Source organism: Cyrtonyx montezumae, unplaced genomic scaffold (assembly GCF_038088225.1).
Source record: "Cyrtonyx montezumae isolate F1298 unplaced genomic scaffold, pur_monq_1.0 scaffold_20, whole genome shotgun sequence".
In the NCBI taxonomy this organism is placed as follows: domain Eukaryota; kingdom Metazoa; phylum Chordata; class Aves; order Galliformes; family Odontophoridae; genus Cyrtonyx; species Cyrtonyx montezumae.
The window spans coordinates 6,758,748-6,785,528 of NW_027071937.1; the positions used below are offsets into that span (position 1 = coordinate 6,758,748).

At 50.8% G+C, this 26,781-nt stretch overlaps 1 protein-coding gene across 1 annotated transcript in view; it reads left to right on the forward strand.

Moving 5' to 3' along the window:
* ASTN2 (astrotactin 2) overlaps positions 1–26,781 on the forward strand; it is a 250,356-nt gene that overhangs the window by 81,468 nt on the left and 142,107 nt on the right. Inside the window, exons 6-10 of the mRNA XM_065737613.1 lie at positions 1,700–1,846; positions 12,683–12,850; positions 20,941–21,025; positions 21,190–21,264; positions 21,368–21,505. Of these exons, the coding sequence (XP_065593685.1) occupies positions 1,700–1,846; positions 12,683–12,850; positions 20,941–21,025; positions 21,190–21,264; positions 21,368–21,505 (613 nt within the window). The remainder of the gene's footprint in view (positions 1–1,699; positions 1,847–12,682; positions 12,851–20,940; positions 21,026–21,189; positions 21,265–21,367; positions 21,506–26,781) is intronic.

Here is a 26,781-nt window from a genome sequence, read left to right on the forward strand (position 1 = left end):
TTCCCTTTCAATTTTCAAGCAGATGCTTTTTAAATCTCACTTTGCTGATGAAAGAGTGAGGGCAGGGAGCAAGGAGGGGGAGCTGGGTCAGATTCCAAAGATAAAGACTCATCCTCGCCTGAATCCTGAGCAGTGATGTAGCCAGGGGGGGAAGGAGCTGGTCTGAGGAGTCAGTGCTTCCCTGGGGCCTGGATGCTGGGGCTGTCCCTGTGGATGGGTAGCATTGGCTGGGGAATGTTTCTCTTGGTCCCTTCCATCAGCAGAGGGTGGCTCGTGCTCCCGCTCAGAGCAAAAGCATCTCCTGGGATGGCTGAGTCTCTCCTATCTATGGATTCATTGCCTGGTCTTACATCCTTCCCCTGCGTCACCCGGGCTTGTGACTGACCCACCGTGCTGTAGCAGAACTGATTCAGTCTTCCTAATGCTGCTCTCTAAACCTGCTGAAGGTGTTCGGGGCCAGGTTGGATTGGGCCTTGGGCAACCTGGTCTGGTGCTTGATCTAGTGGTGGGCATCCTTCCCCGAGCAGGAGGGTGGAACTGGGTGATCTTTGGGATTCCTTCCAACTCAAACTTCCATGATTGTGATGCTGTGATGCCGTGCTGAGTTCCTCACTGGCTTTTACCAAAGTTCCCTACAGCTCCTGGCAGGAGGTTGCAGCCTGGGTCTGTTTTCTCAGTGGCGAGTGATAGGATGCAAGGAAAGTCTCAAGTTGTGCTGAGGAGGTTTAGAATGGGCATTGAGAAGAATTTCTTCATGGAATGAGTGGTCAAGCATTGGAATGGGCAGTGGTGGAGTTCCCATCCCTGGGGCTATAGGAGACATGTGGATGTGGCACTAAGGGACATGGGCTAGTGGGGGGAGACTTGTTAGGTCAGGTTGGTATTTGGACGTGGTGGAGATCATATCCAGCTTACATGGGTCTCTGATTTTGTAATTCCATTGGTTTAAAAAAGAACAAAAAACAGAGAACAAAACACAAAGCAACAGACAAAGCTGGCCATGTGTGCAGATACACAGAGCAGTGAGGGGTTAAGGCATGTCCCCGTGGATGGCTTCTCGCTGCAGGTGTCCCCTAGCCTTGATGTCCAGCACATGGCCTCAGAACTGGGGACAGGCGACCACATCCCATCCAGGTGCCAGCTTCAGAGGCTCCTCTGTGCTGGGAGGTATGAAGCTGGCACTTGCAGCAAACCGTTCTGTGAGCTGCGTTCCTGGAGATACCGTAAGCTTCTGTGACTGACGAAGTAGGACTGCTTTTGTAATAGCTGCTGCCTGTAAAAAGTGGCTGGCTCTGTAGATTGCTTTGTTGTTCATCACAGAACCTGTGTGATGACTGAATATTTATACATATTTGGGTAAATAATTAACACCCACTGATGCTGTGTAAGATATGCAGACCTAGATTTCTCCTGGTGAGAAGAAAGGTGTGGTGGTACTGGCTGCCCTTGGGTTTGGCTTGTGCCTTTTTTGTGATTTGGTAAAATTTGCCACGTAAACCCAGGCTGGTGAAAACTGCCTGGGGCCTGGCTGGAGGATTCTGCAGGTCCACAAGCAGAACGTGATGGAAAAGATGGGGTTGGAAGGCTCCAGGAGCTGTGGTCCTGGCAGTGGGGGAAGCAGAGCAGGCTGGGGAGCTCTGAGGCTGAGGCACGAGGCAGTCCATCCCCTGGCTCCCACCTCTCTCTCTCTGCCTTCCAGGTTCGATGAAAAGCCCTGTCAACAAGACGGCCCTGACCCTGATTGCTGTCAGCTCCTGCATCCTGGCCATGGTGTGCGGCTCGCAGCTCTCCTGTCCGCTGACTGTCAAGGTGACGCTTCACGTCCCCGAGCACTTCATCGCCGATGGTGAGAGCCCACGGGCACCCCTACTCCTTAACCCCTCCTCACAGCTCTCCTGAAGCCTCCTTAAGCACGCACTCAGCAGGAGGACCGCACTGTGGGGCTAAACTTGCCTCTTGTCCGTGGCACCTTTATTGTTGTTGTCACTGTGCATCTCTGGTGGATGTTCCTGTTTCCCTCTGGACTCGCTGTCCTGCAGCAGCTGAGCTGCTTGTCTCAGCCCCTTGCAGCAGCACAGAGTGGAATTGCTAGCATTTGAGCCAAGGCAGAGATGCTTTGAAAAATTAGACAAGGGCTGCTGTCACTATTTATTGCTTTCTCTGACTGGGCTCCTTGCATTTGTTGTGTTTCGCTGACCTTTTCTTTATAATGTGCAGCGAGCGTCAAGTGCAAGTTTTCAGTAAGACGAGGGCAAATTTCATTTTCTTCCAGCCAACGAAAGCCATTATTCAGTCGGTTCCAATTGCTCAGCTCCTGTACCTGCCATGCTGCTCGGGGCATGCTGAGGGTGGGTACAGCTTCTCCCTGCCAGAAAGCTAAGGCACAAAGCCCCACACTGGGGTCAGGATGGAGGGCAGGGAATGAATATGTTGGGGAGAGGAGTGTGCCTGCAGAGGTGCATCGGTGGTGGAAGGAGCAGGGCTTAATGCAGCGTCCCATGGCACGGAGGAGTTCCACAGTCTTTTTAGGTGGGTTTCATCCTTACTAAGGGTGGTTTCTTCCTGGTGTTAGTATGCATCCATAGGAAGTCACTGCACTGTAACACAGGGGTCTGCCCAGCCTGAGCCTCAGCACATCCATGTGTCTGTGCCTTTAAGGATGCTTTTGGGATGGCACTTCTGGCTCTTGAAAGGCACTGTGGTCTCGAAAACTGAAATAAAACAAAACATAATGTGACTGGTTAGGTTTGAAATGGGAAGCTGAGCCTGTGCTTGTCACCACGAAGGGAGTGGCAGTGCAAATTATGCAAAGATGGAGAACACTTGAATGGAAACGACAGTGAAATACCAATAAAACAGATTAATATCCTCCAAACTGGGGGAAATGGGATGATCTCCAGTTCTGACTTAATGACTTTTCTAAAGAGAAAGTGGCAAGAGGACTGGCAAGAACGGTTTGGAGAAGAATTAAAATGAGCTTTGTAATGAAACTGTAAAATATAATTACAAACTGCAAAAACTCCAGAAATATTTTTTATGGGGAACAGTCACAGGAGAAGCAGCAAAAAGGCGTTGTGCAGCGGCCATTGGTTCCACTGAAATCCCATCATTGATGCCATGGCAGAGTGCTCTGCCTGGGAAGGGGAAAGCTCTTAAAGTTGTCCCTTCTATTTGAATAACAACAAATCCCGAGGCAGCACCAAACTGGCAGCAGAGTACTGTGAAACATTTAAAGGCATCACTGAGCCGAGCCTGGTTTGGAGACTGTAGCTGCTCCTGGGAAAACATTGCTGGCTGTGTTTGCAGCGACGCGGTACAGCGTGGCACTGGGAGTCCTGTCCTGGTGGCAGACAGGGGCTGTGCTCCCCTCTGAATAGCCAGGTGACTTTTGGGGTTCATTTCCAAACACGTAGGGCTGCTTTTTGCCCAGTTGCTAAATGTGGGGACGTGGGCATCACCACGAGAGGCTGGAAGGAACGTGGCCCCAGTGAGGCTGGGAGCTTGGATCAGCCTGAAGCCCCTAGCAGCTCATAATTCTGCTGTGCTCTTAAGCAGTCTGGATCCTTAATCTCTTCTCCTTTGTATTTGCATGACGGTGAGGCAGGCTCAGTGAGCAGGAGCAGCAGCACGCTCTCTGGAGGTGTTCCTGTGTGGCAGAAGGGTGCCCACTAATTCCCATTTGATGACAGTGCTTCGATAGATGCCTGCAGCCAAGGAAAATCTCACAGCAGAGAAGGAGGCCACCAGCACCTCTGCAGGAAAGGCCAAAGAGAGGCAGGCTGAAAGCTATCCTGCTCCTCATAGATGAAGGCTTTGAAGGAAACTTGAAATAGACATGAGCCAGTTCTGGTGTGCCAGGATCCGAAGCCAAGGGGAAGGAGGGAGGGAAGCAGCACCAGAATGTCTGCAGCCCCTGAGGAGACAACCTCCCCCTGCAGCCAGGAGCAGCAGTGGGAAAAGGAGCTCCCGAGCCTGTTGGAGTCGCTAATGGAAAGAGGAGGGGGGAAGGACTGGGACCAGGAGCCAACTGGCAGCAAAGGCTGGGAGTACAGATTAACACTGGCAGTATTAATAACCAGCCTGTCTCTATTGCCCTTATTTCTCTCTCTTGGTTCATTTTCCTGCTTTTGTTCATCTGATGGGCTCTCCCCCCCTCTCCTCTCTCCTCTGAACAATTATTGCCTGGTTTGTACAGCTGCTCTGTCTTCATTTTCCAGGGCAGCCAACTACACAAGGGCCTGGCACAAGCTGCCATGCTCTGTGCTGCCATGGCTGGCAGGGGGAGGCTGGGGGCCTCCCAGGAACACGTCTGTGCCCGCCAGTCCCCTCTTGCAACACATTTCTCTGTGGGGCTGAGGAAGGAGCTGGCTTTGTCCCTGCCCTCCATGCTGGAAGATGTTGCATTAAACCAGCAAGGGCAGGGACACTTCTTTTCTTTCTCCTCCTAAAATGACGCAAACATCATTTACTCCCTTCTGCAGCACCCGCAGAATCATAGAACGGCTTAGGTTGGAGGGGGGCCTTAGAGATCATTGAGCTCCAACCCCCTGCCGTGGGCAGGGCTGCCAGTCAGTTGTCAGATCAGGCTGCCCAGGGCCCCAACCTCTCCTCCCTCTTGCAGCATCCTTTCCTTGTTTTAGGCCGTGGGGATCGTGTCCCCCCCGTGGCAGCAGCTCGGGCAGCCCGTGGCTGAACCCAGCAGCAGGCACCGTGCCCATTTCAGAGCAGGCTTGAATTGATAGGAAGGCTCGTGGTGGCTTTTATGAGGATTTGGAAATGCAAAGCATTATTTAGAGGAACATTTAGCAGCATCAAAGTGGGGAAAAAGAAAAGAGAGCCCCTCCATCTGAGCAATAAAACCCCTTATGAATATGTTAGCCACTCAGCTCTGTGCATTCAGGGGGACTTTTTTCTTGTAAGTAATCATTCAAAAAATAGAGAGGGAGAGCAATGGGAGCTGCTTGCAGGGAAAGCAGGGATGGAGAAAGATACCCTAGAGGACTTAGCCTGGAGTATGTCCTTGCTGCACAACAGTTTGAAATATAGTATCAATTAAAGCTTCCCGTTTTTACAGCCTGCAAAGGGGTTATATATGGTGTGGGTGGATATTTGTATCTGGATACTTTAGTGGGAGAGGTAAGTGAGGTCCACCGCTGCGTTGGGAAGGAAGGAAGAGCTACATTTAGCCAGGGGCTTGTAGGGTTTCGTGTTGTAAGTGGAAATAAAGTAAAGGACATAAAGCAGCCTTCTGTCACTTCAAAGACATCTCGGGGCTTTTACAGCCCATCTCCCCTCCTCATTGGAGTCGTGTGCCAGAGAAAATGTGGCGATGCCTCTGGGACGTCATGCAGCTCAGGTCAGGGTGGTTTATGGAGGTCAGAGCAGAGGCACCGCCTGTGCAGCTGTGATGCTCACAGTCAGCTCTGCTCGGAGCACTGTGGCTGCTGCTGCAGCTCCAGCCGGGGGGGGAACGTGTCTGAGTCCTCCCCCAGCTCCTGCAAGGGGAGGGGAGGGAACACAACCCGAGCATCCCCATGTGCAGCCCCTGTGGGGTGGGTGAAGCCAGGTGAGCACCTGAAAGGGGCATTGCCACTCGTGGATGTGACAACTCAGTGCAAACCCACCGCGGGCCCAAGGAGTTGGTAAGGTGGAGGGAGCTGTGCGTGTGGCTTTTTTTTTTTATCCACACTTCATGCATCCTCATCTCTGCCTGAATGAAGACGCTGTGAGATTGTCACACACCTGATCAGTAATTGTTTCATCTGAAGATTGTTTTTTTCCCCCCCACAACTGTTTCCTCCAGGATGCCACTGGAATTGGATGCTGCTATTAGCAGCTTCTGCTAATTTTCCCCGAAGATCGACAGAGCTCTGCAGACTGCAATTGTTGGTCTTGCAACAACTTCTCATTTTGCTTTTAATTAAATTTGTTGCTTTAAATTGTTTGCTTTTGACATCTCCTGCTCAATCTCGTGCAGCCCTCAGAGGTGACCAGGCATTAGGTTGGTTCCTCTGGTGCTGGCTCGTGTGGGCTCAGCACGTGCTGCGCATGCGCTCGCATAGAAATGAGCCGTGTGAGAGATGCAGACGGTGGGGAACGGCCCAGTGCTGGGCTCTGCTTTGCAGTGAGGAAAAGCTGGAGATGCTCGCTGATTTACAAATGAAGCATCCTCACTTTGCACCAGAAGGATGGAGGAAAGGCTCCAGTCTCAAAGGTTTCCATCCCCCAGCAGCAGCCAGGCTTGCAGTGCTCCCCAGCAGGTCCCAGCCTCACCAGCCCCCCTGAAACCAGTGGGGGGAATGGGCTGCCTTGAAATCAGACCGTTTGCTCAGCCTGGAGTCTTTCTGCTGTAGAGATGCTGTGCAGAGATGTGGATCAGTGTTAGGGCAGGAGCAGCAGCGTCCCCTGGCAGCCCCAGCCTCACTCTGCCTGCCCCAGACTTAACATCTTTTGGCGAGGTGGCTGTGCTGGGGCAGCTCTGCAGACTGCATTTAATTTCATCAGCTCTTAATCACCGGGTCATCTCCTGCCTTGCCTTACAGCTCGCTCTCGCTCCCGCGCCTGCTTGGCTGGCAAGAAAATGTGAGCAAATGGCTGCAGCGTTACCAGACATGAACTCTAAATATTAACATCAATTTATAAACTGTATCAGCATGGATCAAAGGGATTCCAAGACGGTTTTACGGCGTGAACACTCTTTGCATGAGGAACTAATAAGATTCTGTAGGCTGAAGTACATCATGTTTTTATCGTGCCTCTGACAGGCTGTGATCCTGAGCTTGGCTCGTCCCTGTGCTGGGGCAGCTCTGTTTGTGGGGGAAGGCAAATGCCTCCTCCTGAGGCCTCAGCAGGATGCAAAGGAGCAGATCAGGGGGAATTGGTGCTGGTGTTCGGCTGGGGTCAGCGAGGAGCTGCTGGGAGTTGTGACATCCTGAGAGAGGCAGAGTGCGTCCATCACTGGAAGATGGCATCTCCCAGTGTCTGCTGAGCTTGCACCAGTGCCATTCAACCTCTAACCTGGGAGGGGCAGCAAGGGAAGCGTGCAGTAGGATGTAGTGCCTTGGACCATCCAGCTTGTACCCTTCTATAGAAAGGAGAGATGCAAATCCTGGCATCTGTATTTGCAGGATGAGACCCTGCCTGGTTATGGATGGAGCCTGGGGAGATGACTGAGGTCATGCTTGGGGACTTAAGTTATGCTTGCTTTTGTGCAGAAGTTATGAGATACCTGCAGCAGCAGCAGTGCAGCAATGCAGATAGGATTTTCTGAGGCTGCATAGCCAGGAGCGTGCTGTGTCTTGTTCTAATTCCCCTGGGTGGTGACATTGGCGTTGCTTAATCTCGTGATGAGCAGCTGGTAGCTCACCATGGCCCTATGGCATATAGACTTCACATGTTCTGTGTCTTGGCTGTGTTTTCTGCAGCCTGGGGGGGGGGGGTGTTTGGTCTTTGTGCTGGCTGAAAAATCTCTTCCATTCACACACACTTGACGTTTCTTAAAGCTTATCATAGCTCATCCATCAGATACATGGTGCAGCGATCAGATTTCAGCAGGATTTCCCTGAACTCTCGTCCAGTATCTTGAGTGTCACTGAAGAAGAGCCTCTGGCTGGAGCAAGGGAGCGGGGAGATATGGAGTGTGGAGGAGAAGATGTGTTCGGGTATCTGATCTGTGTCAGCTGTTGCTTGCCCAGCTGCCTGCTGAGGACACAGACACGCTGGCACGGGGCGGTTATGGTGTCTGGGTAACACCACAGAGCAGGCAGAGGGGTCCCATGGAGTTGAGGGCCTGAGTCTTGCAGGAGTGAAATCACAGCACATTGCACGTGGGTGTTGGGGTTCCACGTGGGTTTGAGGAGAGGTGTCCGAGCGATCGCTTTCTGTATGAAATGAAATACGTGCGTTCTGTGACAGAAGCTCAGCCCTGCTGAGACCTGGACCGATTTCCCAGCAAACTCCAAGAAAGAATCTGTCAGAATTATCGAGCAAGTAGCAATTTAACAATTAAAATGTAACCCCTCTCTTCCCACAGCGAAGATGCTTCTCGTCTTTGCTGTAATTGCGTTCAGGTTCGTGTCACTGATTTGCTTCTGCTGCACCAAGGTGAACGCGGTGCCGATCGATGGCAGTTGTAATGCGTGGCCGTGGCCGGGCAGCCCACGGCGTGCACAGAGCTCAGGTGCCAAAAATACCTCCTGGAGCCGAGCCCTGCGTGGTGGGAGCTGCCTTTGGTTTGGCTGAGAGGAAAATAAACAGCCAAGAAAGGCTTTTATGGTTTTAAAAGGCTTACTAGATTTTCTGTTTAGGCGTTGTTTGAGGGGAAGCATTAGATAAACAAAAGGGAACGGCTCAGGTGGATTTGAGCCCACTGTGATGCTACCGTTAGTTTCGATTTAGAAGAAAGAATTATAGATGTGACTTGGCAGAGCTGCAATTAGTCCAGAATTACCAGGCTTTGTGCTGAGCAGAGAGCTGGAAAGCTGGGCACTGCATCAGCCTGTGGGTGCAGTCCTGCCCCGAGCCCTGTACTGCTGCTTGGCTCACTGCATGAGTGTCCTGGGAACTGAGTGTTTGCTTGGCTCTTTCTTCAGTTTCCTGAAAGAAAATGAAGAAGCAGAATTCTTTATCCCCCCGTACAAGGATGGGAGAACAAGAGCTGATCAACAGGAAGAGCTGATAGGGGAGGAGTTGTCTTTTTGGGAAACATTCTTTCAAGTTTTACAAGAAAAAGGAAAGTCTCCAAAGAAATCAAATCATTCTTTGTACCTATAGGGGATAATCCTTCCTATGGTCTTAAAAAAAAAAAAGGGAATCTGTAACAGGATTATAATTGTGAGATAGTGTAGGGATGGATGCATTATTAGCAACCTGTCGTACGACCTCCTGCAGGGTTCTAACACCAAATACTAATTTTAGATGACAAGGAGTTTCGTTGTCCAGGATACAACAAATGGACCAAAGAAGAAAAAAAGGAGTGGAGGGAGGAAGAAACAGAAATTCTTCAAACAAAAAAAAATAATATTTGATCTCTTCCCTCAAAAAAAAACAGAGAGAGAGAAAGGAAAAACCAAACCCTTTTGGCTGCCTTTTGGGCTCTTTGTTCTTTTCCCTTGTTATATATCTCTTCTGAGCTGTTTTATCCTGTTTTGTTCTGGCAAATGATTTTTGAAATGTCAAAACTTCAAGCCTCTTTTGTCACGGCTTAAGCAGTCCCACTGAACTTTGAAGGAGACCTCAGCGTGACACACATGAACTTTTGCTGCTGTCTTAGCCGGCCTGGCTTTGATCAGCATTTGAGAAGGAAAGGGGGAAAAACACACATGCAAAAACCCAAACAACGCGTTCCCCTGCAGCACCAGCCCTGCGTGGCCGTGTGCTGAGGTTCCCCTTGGGGCTGTGCTGCCCATGAGCGCCAGCCTGGCTCCTGCGGCCTGCGCAGCTCCAGGGCTGCGGCCCCCAGCGGGGCTGCCTGGGTGGTGGTCCTGGTGTAGTTGTGTTCCCTCTTCTGGTCCACACCTCAGCCCGGTTGCTTTCCCCCAGGCCCTCAGTTTAATGAGGATATTGCTGAGCTTTCGGCTGGGAATGTCAGATGGTGGCTGTGGATTGTGCTGCCCACAGAGCGCTTTGAGCTTTGGGGTTGGGTCCCAGATCCCCGAAGGGTGTTTCCAGGGGACAGCTGAGAGCTGGGGCTTCCCCCACCATCACACCAGCACTGTCACCACTGCTGTCCCCTTTTGTTTACCTCATCCGAAGGACCACGCGTTAGAGGAGACAGATCTGGCGGTCTTTCCGACAAGCTAACGATGTTCGAAATGACACTTGCTTAGAAGATGTTTGTTCTTGGTGGTTTCTGAAAGGATTTGCTGTTCAGCCTGCCCCTTCTGAGCCTTTCAAGATGTTTTTGATAAGCGCGCAGTGGTGTCTTGTGAAAACTGTTTTATGTGTGCGGATTCTTTGAAAACAAAATTTGTGCAAAAGGCTTTGAAACCTCCGGAATTTTAGCTTTCAAAATGTTTGTAAAACTGCTTTTCCCGTTCCTTTTTTTTTTTTTTTTTTCTGAAGCAGAGAGGATCAAGGTTGGGATTTTTGTTTGTGTTTTCAGTGAGAGTGACGATGGGGAAAGCGTCTGTGGATGCATCTAAAAATGGTACCCAGCTGAGCTGGGACGTGAGATGCTTCCCTGGGTGGAAGCAGTGCCCTCCTCCCCCCTCCTAGGAAGGAAGGGAAGTGTTTGCAGTTAACTTTCCATGTCTCTGCTCTTTAACTGTTTGTTCATTTTCTTTGTCTGAGGTGGAGCGGTCTCCATTACTTTAACTGAGCGTTGAATTCGGAGATTTTGGATTCAGATGTTTTCACTGTTTTTTTCCCTTTTTCTTTTACTTTTGAGGATGATTTCTCTTGAAGACCTTCTGAAATCAAAATTAATTCATCTTGAAAATACAAGAATGCTTTTTTTTTTCATTTCAGTTACAATTGCTTATCATATTTATAAGTCCTTTGTGTACAGAATAGAATATGACAAGGCAAAACTTGCTTCCCAAGTCTATGGTTTTTTTTATTTTTTTTCCTCCCAAATTTACACCTGGAGCTGATTAATCTGTCCCACCCCCAAAGTCATCCTGCTGTCACTTGCTGGATTCCCTCCACTGAGGTCCTGTGCCAGGACACTGCTGGCTCAAGTCAGCCTTGTCTTTAATGAAAACTAATTATATGACTATTTTATGTCTGATTTCCTTCTGTTGCTTTTATTTTGGCTGTATTTTAAATAGGAGTGGGGTTCGTTAAGGATTTAATCAAGAGCTGATGGTTTTGCTTTTGAGTCTTTGGGCACAGAGGGATGTGTCACTGAACCTCTAAATGCACTTATGTGTTTCTCCAGCCACATTCATTACTTAGAAGCTATAAAAATAAGTAAGCAACCAAGGCTGATGCTCTAATAGATGTAAACACTCCCAATGGATTCATGGTGCATTTCCATTTGGTCAAACAACAAACAAACAACAACAACCAGTAATAGTTGTCATTGGTATTTAAAGCTGTCTTTACGTATTGATTGGAAAGAATGATAATTAACAGAAAAAGTGAAGCAGCTCTGAGGTCCTTCTTTGTGCTTGGTGTTACAGTGCTGTCTGCAGTTGCTTTGTGGCTGGCTGAGATGTCTCCTGCAGCCTGGTGATCTGGCCCCTGCCTCACTGCCCCCCAGAGCAGCTGTGTGCTGTAGCTCTGTGTTACTCGCGTGTACGCTCAGCAGCGTGGCTTCATCCCTCCACTGTGGATGTAGAGATGCATCGGTGTGATCAGTAGGAGTGTAAAAGATATGAATTCTTGTGAAGTCGGGGCCTGGATTTTTATGGTCTTGTGGTCTCAGGGTACTTGGAAATGGGGTTGTTCACTCAAAAGCCTGACTTCAGGTTTTGCTTTTTTATCCTTGCTTTTTTAATCCCTTGGCTTTCATTGAGCTGAGAACTTCGACAGCGCTTAGTAATGCACTTAAGACATGATTTTTCCAAGTGATACCAGACCTCAAGTTTCAAGAAAAGACAGCCTGGATCTATAGAGTTGCCATCCTTGGGTAATCACTGAGAAGGATTTGAATCTTCAGATAGTGCTTTGCAAAGCTTGCTCCTATTTCCAATCCTAGCACTTAAAGGAAGGGTGCCTGCTAGCTCCTGGGCTACCTTGCAGTTCACCTTGCCCACTCTTTGAAGGTTTCTTCTCCCCTGCTTTTAGAGGCTTTTACCTGGGTAACTTTTGAAAAAACACCACTTAATGGCAGCGGCTTTTTGGCTCCCCTCTGATCTGTGCAGCACTATTATGGAGGCAGTCTTATAATCAATGTAATTGAAGATCAGAGTTAATGAGGACCTCTGTGCCTGCAAAATCCCCCAAGCGATGCTGGGCCTCAGATGTTAGATAAGGAAATGATTGGGCTGAACTGAAAATCTATTTGGCTAATTAGATGATGCATATTCCCAGATGCCAGTGGGGAAAAATACATTTCACAAAATAAAGAAACATAAGATTTCGTAAGAGAAGGCTTTTTGGCAGGAATTTTCTTCTAACTCTCAGGAGGGAGAGAGCTGGGAAGTTTTTCTGATAGAAGTTGCGTTGGGCCAGTTCACTTTGAACTGGGTAACATGAAGCAGGGACAGCCCAGCAGAGTGCTGCCCTCTCCCATCCTGGTCCTGGGGTCTGCATGTCTGGTGGACATCATCTGTGTGAGCTGGGGAAGTGATGTTCCAATCCTATGGCTCAGAATAATTGCATTTGTCCACATTTCTGCAGAGAGGTAGGAATCAAATCCAGCATCTTGTAATAATCGTGGGGTAGGTGAGTGTCCTGGCAGGGAGTGTGCATCCACTGGACATGTTCATATGACATGGACATGAAAAAGAGTGCACATAGATTGAATGATCTGTCAGAGAGGGGAAGAGAGCCTGCAACTCCAGTTCTCTGACTTTGCAGGGAAGGCTTCTCTCCTGAGCAGCAAGAACTGATTGGAGCAGGGGCTGTGCTGTGGAGAGCTGTGGGGCAGTAACTTGGAGGCTCTGCTGTCTCACGTACAGATTCCTCGGAACCTTATTTCAGATAACTTTTCCTTCCTGTGACACACTCCCTTTTGGCATACAATGCTTTTCATTTTCTTTTCATGCTCACCTAACGCGCTTCTTTCCACTCTCAGGCAGCAGCTTCGTTGTGAGCGAGGGGAGCTACCTGGACATCTCCGACTGGCTGAACCCAGCCAAGCTGTCCCTTTACTATCAGATCAATGCCACGTCCCCGTGGGTGAGAGATCTCTGTGGGCAGAGGACCACTGATGCCTGCGAACAGCTGTGTGACCAAGAGACAGGTAAGGGAGGCCTGGGCAGAGCGGAAACCTTGCAGGAGCTGGAGGTGTGAGGGAGGTTTGTCTCTGGGCATGTCGATTCCTGCATGGCTCAGCCATGCCTGGCATCAGGGCAGGGTGCTGAGTACCAGCAGGGTACATAGTGGTGCCCTCCGTTAGCAAGTCATTAAGCAGATGAGTGCCAGGATGGGAATTGGAAACGGAGGACCTGTCAGTTCTTTTCCTTTCAATGCTTCTGTCCAGTGTGAGCTAGTGCTGATCTCTCCTCCACCTCTCTTGTGGAGCTACAGACACCTCTGTCTTTCCTAACCTAACAGATGAGCTTTTGGCTGTGTGCTCTGCTTGCACATGGATCTGCAACCTGCTGTGCTGAGGCTCCATCATGTGTGGGGCCAAGGAAAGGAGAAGTGTCACCTTCCGTTCTGGCTCATGTTCCTGGGTGATATATGGGGACCTGCAGTGAGCTGGGAACACAGGAAACAGAATTGCAACGGGGAAATGCTGGGGGTCTGCATGAGTGGGACACATGAGTGTGTTACTTCAGCAAATACTGAACTAGGTTTCTTAAATGCATTTTCCCAGTCAGGACAGTGTTCTCTTTTCATACTCCTGGTTTTCAAGTCTCGTGTATGTGAAGGCAGTGGCAGATGTAGCCACAGCAGAATAGTCACTCTGGCTGAGTTCCCCATGCTGAATAGCTCTGGGCATCACCTGCAGCCGAGGCCCTGGCAGATGGAAGTGATGCAGGAGCATCTTCTCGCCCATGTTCCTCTGTGCAGCATGTTCACTTGAGGCATCAGCAACACTCAGCCACCTCTGAGATAAGGGAAGATGAGTTCAGTTCTACCCAGGGGAGGAAGAAGGAAACGCTCCTGCCTCCAGCAGAAAGCATGGAGAGGGTGTATGGAGGCAGCCCTGATGCTTTGCTTGTCAACCCTATGCTGCCCTTGGCACTGATGGAGGCCCTGTGTGGTGTTGGCTGTTCTCCCACAGCAGTCCAGCTGCTGCTCCCCGTGCATCCCCAGCTCTCTGTAGCAGCTTGTCCCTCTTGCTGGATGCTCCATGCCCAAGCACGACATGTCAGTTCTCATTTTCAGGGAAGGGAATTATGCTCTTCAGCTCAGCTCCAGCACAATGCTGGATCCTAACCTCATCAGTTGCTTTACTGCTCCCATCCCTGCTTCCCATCTGACCTGAATCTGGCAGCGATGACTCTACCTGATAGTGGTTGAAGTTTGGTGTCTCCTGAATGTCCCTGGGAGAAGAAAACAGGTTCAGGGGGCTGTGACCTGCTCAGGAGAATCAAAGAATATCTGTGATGAACTCAAGAATCAAGGCAAAAAATCTGTGATGTGGTGCTGATGCTGGGCACATTGGGCAGTGTCTGTGTGTCAGCCTGTGCCTTCAGCTCTGTGATGGAGGTGAGGGCAGGAACAGCTGTGCACTGAACCAACAGGCTCCCTACCTGAAATCTCTACACACAGCTTCTTTCCTCTCTCTTCAGCTTGGGAATCTGCAAAGGGATAAAGCAAAGCTGTCCCAAACTGTCCTCCTGTCAGTGTCAGTTTTATCACAGGGGTAGGACAGGACTGGCTGGTGGGGCTGTGGATTTTAAGTACGAGCTTCTAGACTTTACCAAGATCTGAACAGTTAACTACCTACTGACAGTGCATCCTTTGGAGGTACCTCTGGGACTCCCACCCCAGGAGGTGGCTCCCAGCATCACTTGCAGTCATAGCTGCTGATGAGCCTTCAGCTGGTGAGAAGTTTCCATGCCAGGATGGGAGCAGATCGTAATTCCATGATGCACAGCATGTATTTTTAGATTTATATTTATTAATGTCATTCTATTTTTAAGGGTGATTTATTTTTATCGCCATGAGAGAGAGAGAGAGACCTGTGGTTTTACTAGGGGACATAAATCCTTTCCAGATTTCAACCTTTCCAGGTCAGGGATTTTATCATTGCTGCGAGCATCCTGAGGAATGGGTGCGGGGGGTTTCCCTGCCCTCCATCCTCTCTGGATGGGGGGACTGGGCCAGAGTTTGTCCTGTCTAGGGCACGAGTGCCCTGAAGATTTCCCTTATGAGGAGCAGTAGGGCAACCCTTGAGGTGCTCCAGCATGTTTACAGCCACTCTGCCTTCAGTCCCCCTTGGGGGCTGTTCTGTCCTGCAGTGAATCCAGCCTTGTCCCATAGCTTTCACCCTTCAGATCTGTAGGCAGACGTCCTCCACCTGTGTGAGAGGACTCATCCTCAGCGACTGCAGGCGCAGGTTTGGACAGAAGCCTCCAGGTCACACATGCTGTCTGGTGACACTCAACCTCTTACTCCTCCCTGGGATGAAGATCTCTTTTGGGTTGGAGTTTGTTGGAATGTCTGCCCGTGCAATGTGCTGATTCGTCTCCGAAGCCACAAGTGCTGCTTCAGTGTGAGTAATAATCCACACTGAAAACCATGGCTCGGAAACGCTAGGAAATGCCAAAACACATCTTGCTTTCCTGACCTTGATCTGCTTTCCCTTGTGTCTTTGCAGTGTGACTCATTCTTTAATTAAATGATTGCTGCCCCTGACAAATTTCAAGCCCTCATTGCAAAGTACCAGTTCATCAGAGCTTCTCAGGGAGAGAGCCAACATCTGCACAGGAGCAGAATATCATCTGTAGCTTCGGGTGAGCTGGGTGCCTCACCTGGATCTGTCCTCAGCCTCACATGGTGAGGATAATGCACTCCAGAGCTGCGCCTTGGTTGGGTTTTCCAATGGACACGGAAATAAATGGACATCTGCCACACTCTGAGATGCTTTTTCCTGCTTTTTCCTTTTTCCATGGAGGAGTGGTGTTTTTTCATTCATCTCCCTTACCGGTGCTGGTAGCATTTACGAGGGCATCCTTTTTTGGTGGCATATGCAAATCCTGATTTGTGAGCACAATTACCTGCTTTGAATGCACAAATCTGATTCACTCACACATTCTGTGGGCATCGCTTAAGAGACCTGCTGGAGAATGGGTCCCTTAGGGCCAAACGCTGCAGAAAACAGCCTCTGATTCTGTGCTGTCAGGCTTGCCAGAGCAGTGGCATAAACGAGATGGATCGCTACCTTGATTAGCAGGTGCAAGTGCGTTGATTTTTTTCCCCCACCCATAAATCAGGCTCTTACCTGTTAAAGCTGTCTTCTATGCATTCACAATTGATGGCACCCACAAAACAATAGGCACACGCTTGTAAGAGCCCAATTCGAGGCGGTGGCGAAAGGTCTTCTTCTAGAAATGGGTGGTGAGGAGAAAAAAACAACCAACCAAACAAAAAAAGGTTTCCATCATCTTCCACGTGGGTGAGTTTGTCACTGGGGCCGCTGTCCTGGCAGGACAGGCTGCCTGTGGGTGGGAAGCAGATGGAAGCTGCTGTTAAACGTACCTTTCTTTAAAGGCACTTGTTAGAGGGGGGGGTTGGAGGTTGCAGAGCAGGACGTGTAAATCAGCAGATGACCCACCTTGGTGGGGGGGTACTGGTGTTTATGAAAGCAGCCATTTTCGCCAATAGTTTGATTTAATATCATGCAGCTCTCGTGCACAGCAAGTCGTGTTTGTTTGTTGTTGTGAACGCACGCTATTTTCGCTGCGGGAAGATCCTGGTGTCTTTATTGACTTTGACTTTCATAAGATGAGGTTCTGTCTCTCGAAGGTATGTAGTTTAATAACTTGGTCAAAACTCACATAATATGCAATTGCTTTTCACGTGGCGGCGCAGCTTGCTGGGCACACCAGGCAGGGCAGGAGGCAGTTAACTCCCAAGCTAACTGCTTGGGACATAAACAGCAATCAAAATGCATGCCCACGAGGGGGCTGAGTTAAGGTTACCTGTGCTGTCTTTGCACTCTCATTTTCTGCCATTAGAGTGTTTAATCCTGCAGCTGCTAATGTTCCTGTAATGGCATTTCTGAGCTTGTCTAAAGGCTGTGGGGAGGAGGGAAGGGAGGGGAGTGCTGTGGCTGGACACATCTCTCCTGCTTGGCCCTTCCCACCAATTGTGTTGGCTCAACCTTGGCAGTGTCAGCCCAGAAGGTGATGGCTGGGCATTGCAGAGCACATTTGGGTGCTGCCTGCTCGGGACCTTGTGGCAGCTGTGCCTGTGTGTCCACAGGGAGCTTCCTGCAGCAGCTTAGGGGCTTAACAAATGATAATGAGAATAATGATATCTATGTTGAGCATAAACCCAGACACAGTCTTCACAAGTTAGGTTTGCTCTCAAGTGCTTTGATGCATCTAGGCAAGGAAGGTGGCTTGCAGTAGGGAGAGAGGAGGCTGTCTGTTGGGCTGGTGCCACATTTTCACTCTACATTTATAGCAGAGCTGAGCCCTCTGCCTCCGCTCTCAGCCACCTCGAGCTTTCCCTCGTGTCTGTACCAGCCTGATGTTGCCCGTGTGCTGTGGTGGAGCATCCCTGTTGGGGTCTGCTGGTCATCCTGCCTCCTGGTGGCTGTGTTCCTTTAGGAAGGAAGAAAATAATCAAAAGGAAGTTTGTCCTGATAGAAAAAAGTTTTCCTTTCTTGTTCCTCAAGAGCTGAACAGCTTTCAGTGAAACTGAATTTCTCATCAGGATTAAACAGAGACAGTTTGGAAAATGCCTCCCCCAAGGCCAGGAGCTGCAGATAATGAGGGTGGAAGAAAAACTTGTCAGAGCCAGGAGCTGCTGAGGAGTCACGGCCTCAGCTGGGCCAGTCCTGGCTGCAGCAGCCGCTTTCTGAGGACCCCTCACTTGTCCATTGAATTTAGGAATTTAATGATCCATTAAGACCATTTTTATCCTTCCTGTGTTGAATTTTCTCGGAATCTCTTTCTCTGCCATCCCACAGGGTTGCAGCTACCCATTTAAAGAAGGGTTTTGTAGAGGTGCCTTTTTAGCTTCCCTCTTATCCACTCCTGTATCTAGCAGAAACCTCGTGCCAACCCTTGTGCACGTGTGCACCGTGCCTGACCCTGGCCGGCTCATCAGCTTCATCACGGCTGCTAGCCAGCGATGGGAGCAGTACATGGAGTGTGAGGGTGGTGGCAGGGACAGAAGGGCCAGGCTGTGCCTTGGAGTGAGCCCTGCAGCCTTCAGCCTGCACCTACAGTGCAAGTTGCGCTGCTGGGATAGGTGCCCACATGGCCAGAGCTTGTGCTGGGATCCCCAGGGCAGAGGCACAGTCCCTCACTCCATGAGTAAAAGTACTGCTGGCTGCAAAGAGCAGCTTCCCCGGGAGCACAGGGACTCTGGGAGCCTCTGCTGCTTGCCAACCAGAGGATTAGGGGGATCCCACAGCATTATCACAGCAGATCACCTCGCCCTAACGAGGATAACAGGATTACCAGCACACTGGCCCAGGAATGCTTGGCAGCACAGCAGTCATGCAGTCTGGCTGTGGATATGCAAGGAGATAGCTGGGGGATGATTCTGCTTCGGGAGGAGCAGAAATGTGGTGTGATGAGCGAAATAGGAGAAACATTCTAGCTTCCTGTGTAGATGTGTAGAAAAGAGCTGAAGCCCTCATTGTGCTGGTTTGGATGTGGCTGGAGGGCTGCCTTAGGCCTTTGCACCAAGCTCCTGTGTGCTTTCCTTCTGTCCCAGGAGGACAGGAGCACAGCAAGGCTTCAGGAAGGCTCCTCTCCTTTGGGCATGAGCGAGCCACGGGACAGCCCTGAGCCAAAAGCCGGCGGTGCAGAAGATGCTGACCATGGCTGCAGAGTGCTCCTGCACTGCATGAAATGCGCCAGCATATTATGGAGCCCTGTGCTTGGAAACAGTCTGATCCGGCCTGATTTGTGGGTTCTGAATTCAAAAGGAGACGAATGGCCACAGCATCAGTGTCTGCACCATGAGCACAGCGCGGGTCGGTGTCTGCAGCAACGGGCTGCTTGTCACAGCACTTTGTAGATGCCGGTTCATTTGTCCTCCCTCAGCAGAGGCACAGGGTTTTGTAGCCCTGAACTGTAGTGCTGCTGTTTGGTGGTGGCACTTTTTATCGTGTTGAAATCCTCTCTTCAGGAAATACACTTTCTCAAGGGAGGAACTAGGGGCCTGGGACCCCCACCTCCCCCTGTCACACCGGGCACCCACAGCCCGTGGCAGCAGCTGGCTCAGCATCGTGCCCAGCAGGGCTGAGGATGGAGGAAATCCCAGGATATGTGGGGGGGGCTGAAGGAAGAGGGTGCAGGTGGTCACAGCCCTACACCACATCCCTGCTGCGGGGCGCTCCCGCTTCCCAACACAAACCTCACCCTAAACCTCCTGCTGAAGCCTCCAGCGCTGGCTGTAGCTGTTGAAGCTCTAGGATTGAAGTCAATAAAATCAATATTTCTGCAGGTTGATAGAGTTCCTCCTTCCGACACCGAGCTGCCTCAACTGTAAACAAACTGGCGGACAAAATAAACACATGGTGCTGCAGGATAGGGGTTAAGGGCCCTGGCACCTGCAGCCATCAGTAACGGAGGCGGTGATGGGGGCTGTTGGATGCCAACCTCTGTGGGTGTTTCTTTTTCCCTTCCCTTATTTGCTCTAATTTCCGTGGCAGGCTCAGGAAGTGAGCCGGTGCCCCAAGACTCCCAGCTCTGCTTTGCAAGCACTCTGAGATGTGTCTCTCATTTGCAGATCATATATTTGTTATGCAATAAGCTCCGGGAATTAATGATCCACAGCGTGGCTGGGGGAACTTGCGTGCTAAGCACCCAAGGAAAAAAAAATAACTTTTCTTTTTTTTAACTGGCTGATGGAGCTGTTAGGACACTCAGTTCCTGCCACGAGACCGCCCTGGGCCGGGCAGGCTGCGGCGTGGTGAGCCAGAGCAGGAGCTCATGCTGTCTCCTTCCCAGCTCCTTCCCTTCGGAGAAGTAATGCTCCTGCCTCTCCCGTTATGAATCATGAGGTTAGCAGCTTTTGACAGATCATAAATCAGCGCTTGGAAGTCGCTAGGACAAATCCCAGGACATTTAATCTTTAATATTAGACGCGTTTAAAGCAGTGAATATTTCATGAAGGTGCTGTTGCATTTTAGCACGTCATTAGCTGTCTCTTTCTTCCCCCCCCCTTCTCTTTCCCTACCTCCCCTGTTCCAGACATCTCTTAGAATCTCATGGGCTGCACCCCCGTCTCATTCCCTCCTGACAATAAAGCTCTTTACTGTAATCCCTGCCAGACACGCTGAGCTCAGCTGGGGACCAAGGTGCACACAGTCCCTGCTCACCTGCAGCCGTGCTGGTGCTGGGGTCTCTCCTCTGCCTCCCCACTCTGTGCAGCCCCCCCGGCTCTGCCCCAGGGCTTAAAGCCCAGCGATGAGGAACAGCACAAAGCAAGGCAGAGGGAGTGGGAAAAGTAATCGACAGACGCTTGTAACAAAACTCCACGTGCAAATCCAATTCATCTTTTGATTTTGCTGTTTCTTGCTCCGGGTTATATATTCATACTGAAAGCAGGATCGATCTGGGCCATGCTCAGGTCTGTGCTCCTGCTGTCAGCAGGGTGTAATGGGGAGTGGGAGCCCCTTGGCGTGGTAGAGGCTGGAGACCGAGGGGGGTGGGAGGTTGTTTCTTCTGTGCTCAGTGGGCTGGGGGGGGTTGCAAAGGGGCCTGCACCTATGGAGTGGTTTTTTGCTGTCCTGGAGAGAGGCTGGTGTCACACTGAGCTTTCTCAGAGGCCATCAGGCTGAGCTTGGCTGGGCCTGGGGAGGAGATGCAGGGGTGCACATGTGTTGGGGACAGACATTTTGCTTCATTGCATCACATCTCCAGCTCCAGGAACACATCACGTAACCTCATAGAGTCATAGAACATCCCAATCTGGAAGGGACCCATAAAGATCACCGAGCCCAGCTCACAGCACCATCCCTGACCCTATGGACGAGAGCAGTGTCCCAGTGCTCACTGAGCTCTGGCAGCTCAGGCCCATCCCCACTGCTCTGCGAGCTGTGCCATGCTCACCTCTCTCTGATGCAGAACCTTTTCCTAACCTTTTCCCAGCCTGACCCTCCCCTGACACAGCTCCATGCTGCTCCCATCGGGGTGGCCGATGTGGTGCTTTCTGCTCAGGGAGGTCTCACCTGTCCCTGGTCTCTTGCAGGGGAGTGCAGCTGTCACGAAGGCTACGCCCCAGACCCCATGCATCGCCATCTGTGTGTGCGCACGGACTGGGGACACAGTGAAGGGTGAGTGGGAGCTGAGCTGCTGTGCTCAGTGTGCTGGCTTCGTGCCCAGGTCAGCTCCTTTCCTTGTAACCTTCATCATAACCACCAGAGACCCAGCACCCTGTGGTGCTGCTGTCCTTGCTGAGGGACGTGACACAACTTCTCTCTCCCTCTTGGTCTCCCAGGCCGTGGCCCTACACCACACTAGAGAGAGGATACGACTTGGTCACAGGAGAGCAGGCACCAGAGAAGATACTGAGGTGGGTTGGGTGGCAGTTGGCTTGTCTGTTTGATGTCCAGGTGGAGGTCCACCATTCGCTGTGGATTCTGTATTCCTATATGACATGTTTGTCCCTGCTCCAGGTCCACCTATAGTCTGGGACAAGGCCTGTGGCTGCCGGTCAGTAAGAGCTTCGTGGTGCCCCCTGTGGAGCTCTCTATCAATCCTCTTGCCAGCTGCAAGACAGATGTTCTGGTGACAGAAGATCCAGCAGATGTCAGGTAGGAAGCAGGTTTCTCTTTTGCTCTTGCTTAGATGGCTAGGCCGGTCTTTCAATTGCTACTGAGGATTCAGTACTTTATATAATAAGTTTGATCCATTTTCTTCCAATAAGAGATCTACTGTGGTTATCTCCATTGATTTTCTTATTTACTGGCGTGCAAATTCTTGTCTGATCATGTTCCTGGGCACTGGCAGGATCCTCATCTCCCCAACCCATACTCTTTCCTTTTCCAAGAGCAGTGGGATGTTGGATTTCCACTTCTCTGTCCCATCACTGTGAGTCCTCATGGAGCAGTAGGGCACTTTCTGACACAGAAGCTGTTATCTCCTCTCCTCCAGAATGAAACCTCAAATGAGAATTCCTGATATAAATATCAGGAGTGACCCAGGTAGAATAAAAGAGGTGAGTTCGTGGCGCTCGTATCCTACATGCAGGAGATGCTGAATTATTAAAGCTTTAATAAACGTAATAATAAATATTTGATGCTGAATTATGGAGGATTTCACAGATACAGTGAAAGCCCCAAACTGAGGTAATATTATGCCTGCATTAGAACCTAAATGCTTCTCAAACAAGGGTCGGGCTGGTGGCTCAGGTCCCCGAGCACCCTGTGAGGGGTGGGGGGTGGTGCTGCTCAGGGACTGCTGGTGCGGAGCAGCTGTGCTAGGGATGCTGGATGTGCATCCCACGAGCAGGGACATTGCTGTGTTTGGCAGCTGTGTGTCCTGTCTCCATGCTGAGGTAGCTGGGAGCTTTCACAGGATGAGCACGGTACTGTGAAGCAGTTGTGGTGGTCCACGTGTCCGAATGGTGATCAGTAATGTTGGATCTACCATTGGGGTTGAACACATCCTATCCAGCACAGTCTTCAAGAGTCATCCTTGTGCCATCACAAAGCCCTGCTCTCTGGGGCCGTGGTGACACTGCTGTGTGTGCCTGCTGGCAGCTCCTCATCCCCTGCTGTATTACAGCAGCTGGAGCACGGCTGTGTCTCAGCTCCTGCAGTGTCCTGCTTGCTGTCCTGTAACGCCGTGATGGTAATTCAGTCCTGTATTTCTTCTGTACCTTTAGTACTGAGCGTACTGCATTCTTCCAGACCTTTCATTAGCCTGACACCTTTTCACTCTGAGGTCACTCCTTGTGAAGAGTTTAATGGAGGAAAATTGCAGAAAGCCTGGCTTGGAGGAAACAAGTGATGAAGTCTTTACAACTTGGAGGGTTAAAGGTTTGAACACGGCCTCGTGGTTTTATGAAGACGCTGGGGAGTGCAGAAAGGCCAGGTGGGGCTCTGCCATCAGATCTCTGGAGCAGTGCTGGCTCCCTGCTGCAGCTCACAGGGATGGTGTTCTCTGTGTGGTTCCCTGCTGAGCCTTCCCCCAACCTCCTGCCAGGGCTGCAGGTGGGATGCTGCCTGTTCTCTGTGTGCACCGAGCGAGGAAAAGGGACTCTTTTCGGTCCTGTGGGATGAAACATTGCTGCGCTTGTTCAGCATGGGTCACTCCGCCCGTGGGCAGCTCTCTGTGGGTATCAACGAGGAGGACACACAGCTCCTGCTCCCACCCCAGCAATGGGTTGCAGGTGGCCTGCCAGCTGTATGGGGTGACAGTGCTGCTGGTGGCACTGGTGCTGGAGATGTCCCCTTGAGGGGGGATGCAGGGAGCTCCTGCCCTGCTGTCAGCCTGCTGGTGGCACCCCCTGCCCCACCGTGCCACCAGCCCTGCAGAAAAGTTTGTAATTTCTCCTGAGTGGGTATAAATTGGAGGAGTGAGCCTCAGCTGCTGCCTGACATGACATATAGCTCTATCGTTATGGCAACCATAGAAACAAATAAAAGCTTTGCCTTCGCTTGACAAGCTTTTGAGATGTCCTGATGGAGAGACAAGTGTTCAGTGGCAGAATGAATTCTCTTGAACTCTCTGTCAATTCATCTTCGTTTTGCTCCCAAGCGAGCCCCTTTGCTCTCTGAGTTCTTTGCCAAAGTACAATCAGTGAGATTTTTTGTTACTGTTATTATTATTATTTTGTCTTCATTTCTCTCAGTGCTGCACACACTGCATTTAAGCTGGCTTTGCTCCCCAGCTCTGAGCCCGTGCATCCTGGGGAGCAGGGGTCAGCCTGTGTTGGGGCCAGGACCTGCACTTTGCTCCTGACATGTGTCCTGTCCTGGATGAGCCCTGCTTTGTTCTGTACTATGCTGCCCAGTCTTGCTACAGCTATTAACCAGTAACACCAGTGTGGCACCAGCTTTTGCAGCAGTTTGGGCACTTTTCACCTGGCTGTGAGTCTCCCCTTGCTCTCCGGTGGAGGAGGATGAAAGGTGAAGCGGAGAAGAAAGGCAGAGGGAGTCTGGGCCAGGAGAGGGGAAGCAGCTTTGTTCAGCATCAGCAGATGTCATCTTCTCAGCACCTAGGCCTCATGTCTCGCCCATGGGAGCAAGGTTCTGTGCTTACCTCAAGCACCACCCAATTTAGTGCAAAAGGGTTTCTCATGGGTTCCCTGCTGCTGTTTCCTCTGCCTTCACACTCTATCCATCCCTGCAGCATTGCTTGTTCCTGAGCCTTGGGATGTGTTTGTGCAGGGGAAGCCCTTTTTGGGGCTGTTTCTCAGCAGGAGCAGCAACCCAGGCTGCTGCCTTCCCAGCTCCTGCCCTGATGATAACAGCAGCCACAAGCAGCAGTGATGCGGCTGTGAGCAGCTGACAGCAGTTGCCTGTGATGAATGGACGGCTTAAGATGATGGAGCAAATTGATCATTCCATCACCAAGCACAACTTACTCATTTCTGGATGGAGGGCAATCCATTACTGCGCACATCGCAGGGGCATTAGCATCCCCAGAGATAACACCCCTGTGGCTCTGGCCTGGGCTTCTTAACACCCCAACATGCTGCTGGCTCACAAAAGGGTGGAGAAGCAGCTCCTGGTGCTTAGCACGGGGATAAAGGCAGCCCCCAACCTCATCTTCAATAGGGAAAGAACGGATGCTGCTCTGAGAGGCAGCTGCCAGCCCTTGCTCTGTATGCATCAGCCCCACATCGTCCTGGTGCTCGTGGGATTTTCCTGCTCACTGCCTCCTGGTTTGATTTCTGAGAGCAGATTGGAGGAGTCAGCTCTGTCTCATTTGGCAAAGGGATGACTAAATGGGGCTGTAACCTTGTGGCAGCCACTGACAGCTGCAAGCACAAGGAGAGAGGAATTGCAGGAATGGTGCAACAGGGAAATGAACAGCAGAGAGGAAACGAGGGAAAACAATTAAACTCAATCTGGAATCACCCAGGGAGTATCTTGGTTAGGTGTGGGGTAAATAACTCCCAAGGATGGTACTCCGCAAGCAGACAGTATAGGTGATGGTATATTTTAAGTAGTTCTATATAAACAGTATACAAATAATACAAAAGAGAAGATGGCTCACCTTCAGGATGACAAGGCTCGCAGGAGACTCCACACAGGAGGAATCTCCAAGAAGAGATCCTTCCCTGGTGGTGGTCAGCCCTTAAATGGGGTTTGGGAGAGGTGGAGCCAGGCTCCACCCCTTCCACTCACACAGGTATATCACCTCCACCTGTGGCCCCATGGCTGACTGGGTGCTCACCTCAGGTGACCAATCAGTGGTTCAGGCCGTGATTCAGCAGTTCCCATACATTAGGTCAGATCCAAACCCGTGCCCACCAGCACCTCCATCACACTGGGAGGGTGCAGAGACCTCACTGTGCTCTGAGCATCTCTCTGATCCACCGCCAGCAGCGGGATCTGCACTGCCCAGAGGCAGAGGGATATTTCAGTCCTCCTTTGTGAGCTTTGCAATAATCCCTGCTACAATAATGCTGATTTTCCCCTTTTTTATGTGATCCTGCAGAATTCCTGAGCTCTTCACACTGCACCATAAAACTATGCAGAAAATGATCAAACCACTTAGGGGCAATGCCTGCAAATTTGAACCCAGCTCATAGGCAGATCCATAGCAGAGAGCACACACCCAGAGCAGCCACGAGCTGTGCAGCTGAGTGATTGCTGCTCCTCTCATCAGCGGTGCCACAGAGCCCGGGAGGGAAAAGCAAACAAATGCACAAACAGATTTTGTTTATGTATTTATTGAGACAATTAAAACCCCCAACACTTGCCAAATATACACATGCTGTCTCACACCCGGAATGCTTCCCTTTAATGTAGCTGGGATCTCCCATTGCAGAGCATGATTTGGCACTGAGCTCTGCAGCTTCTCCTTGCTGCAGATCTTCAGTTGCTGGTAACTGTGTGTGTGTGTCTGTCTGTCTGTCAGAGCAGCTGGGCAGCAGGATCCTGCCACCATCCAAGCAAGGTCTGGGCACAGGGGCTTTGCAGGGCAGGCAGTAGCTTTGAAACACAGCACAGGTATATGCAGTAGGTGGCAAAGTCGGGCTTTAGGATTTCTTTAGTGAAAGGAGCTCTCCCATTGCTGTTTGATAGCAGTATTTGTTTTTACATCCCTTCCCTTTGTTTCCTGTTTAACGCTGGATGGAGCATGCCTTGTGGCTGCAAGTTTAAAAGCAGCACAGTCCCATGGCTTCTTGGTTTGCCCAGCCTCCCTATGCTATTTTTCTCTAATTATTTGCCTTCTCTGCATCAGCAGACTTCTCTTAGCTGTCCTTTGTGAGTGTCTGCTGCCTGGGCAGGGCACTGGGAAGCAGAAGAGGGACCAGGTGCTCACCTCCTGGCAGCAGCTGCATCCAGCTTGGATGCAAGACTCCCTCTTTCTCCTTCTTTTCCTCCTCTTCTACCCTTGCTGTTTCATTTGCAATGAATGATCGAGCTGTGCAGCCTGCCTGGGGTTTCACAAGGATGTGCTTCTGTCATCCAGGGCAGCCCGAGGCAGGCAGGAGGCAGCTCGAAACACAGTGCTCCTGGGCTGCTGAGCTGATGTTGCAGCAAAGAAGGCTTCTTTTTGTTGGCAATTGCACATAAAGGAGAAATGAGTTAAAAACCACAGCATTGCTCGGGGACTGGGGGATGCAGGGGGTTTGCAGCAGGAGTGGCAGGTGCTTGCTGGGAATGGCCAGGCTGTGAGCAGAGCACAGGGCATGGCTGCTGCCGGGAGTATGCTGTGCTCCTGGAGAACACCAGGTCACTGGGGATGGACACAAGTGTGGGGCAGGCACTCGAGCCCCAGCAAACACAGAGAATTTACAGTCAGCTTTGCTGTCTGTTTCCAGCCCTGATGACCGAGGTTGACATCACTCATCACAAGCCACGTTGCGCAGCGTGGCTTTGGTGGGTTCAGGAGGACAGCTGGGGAATGA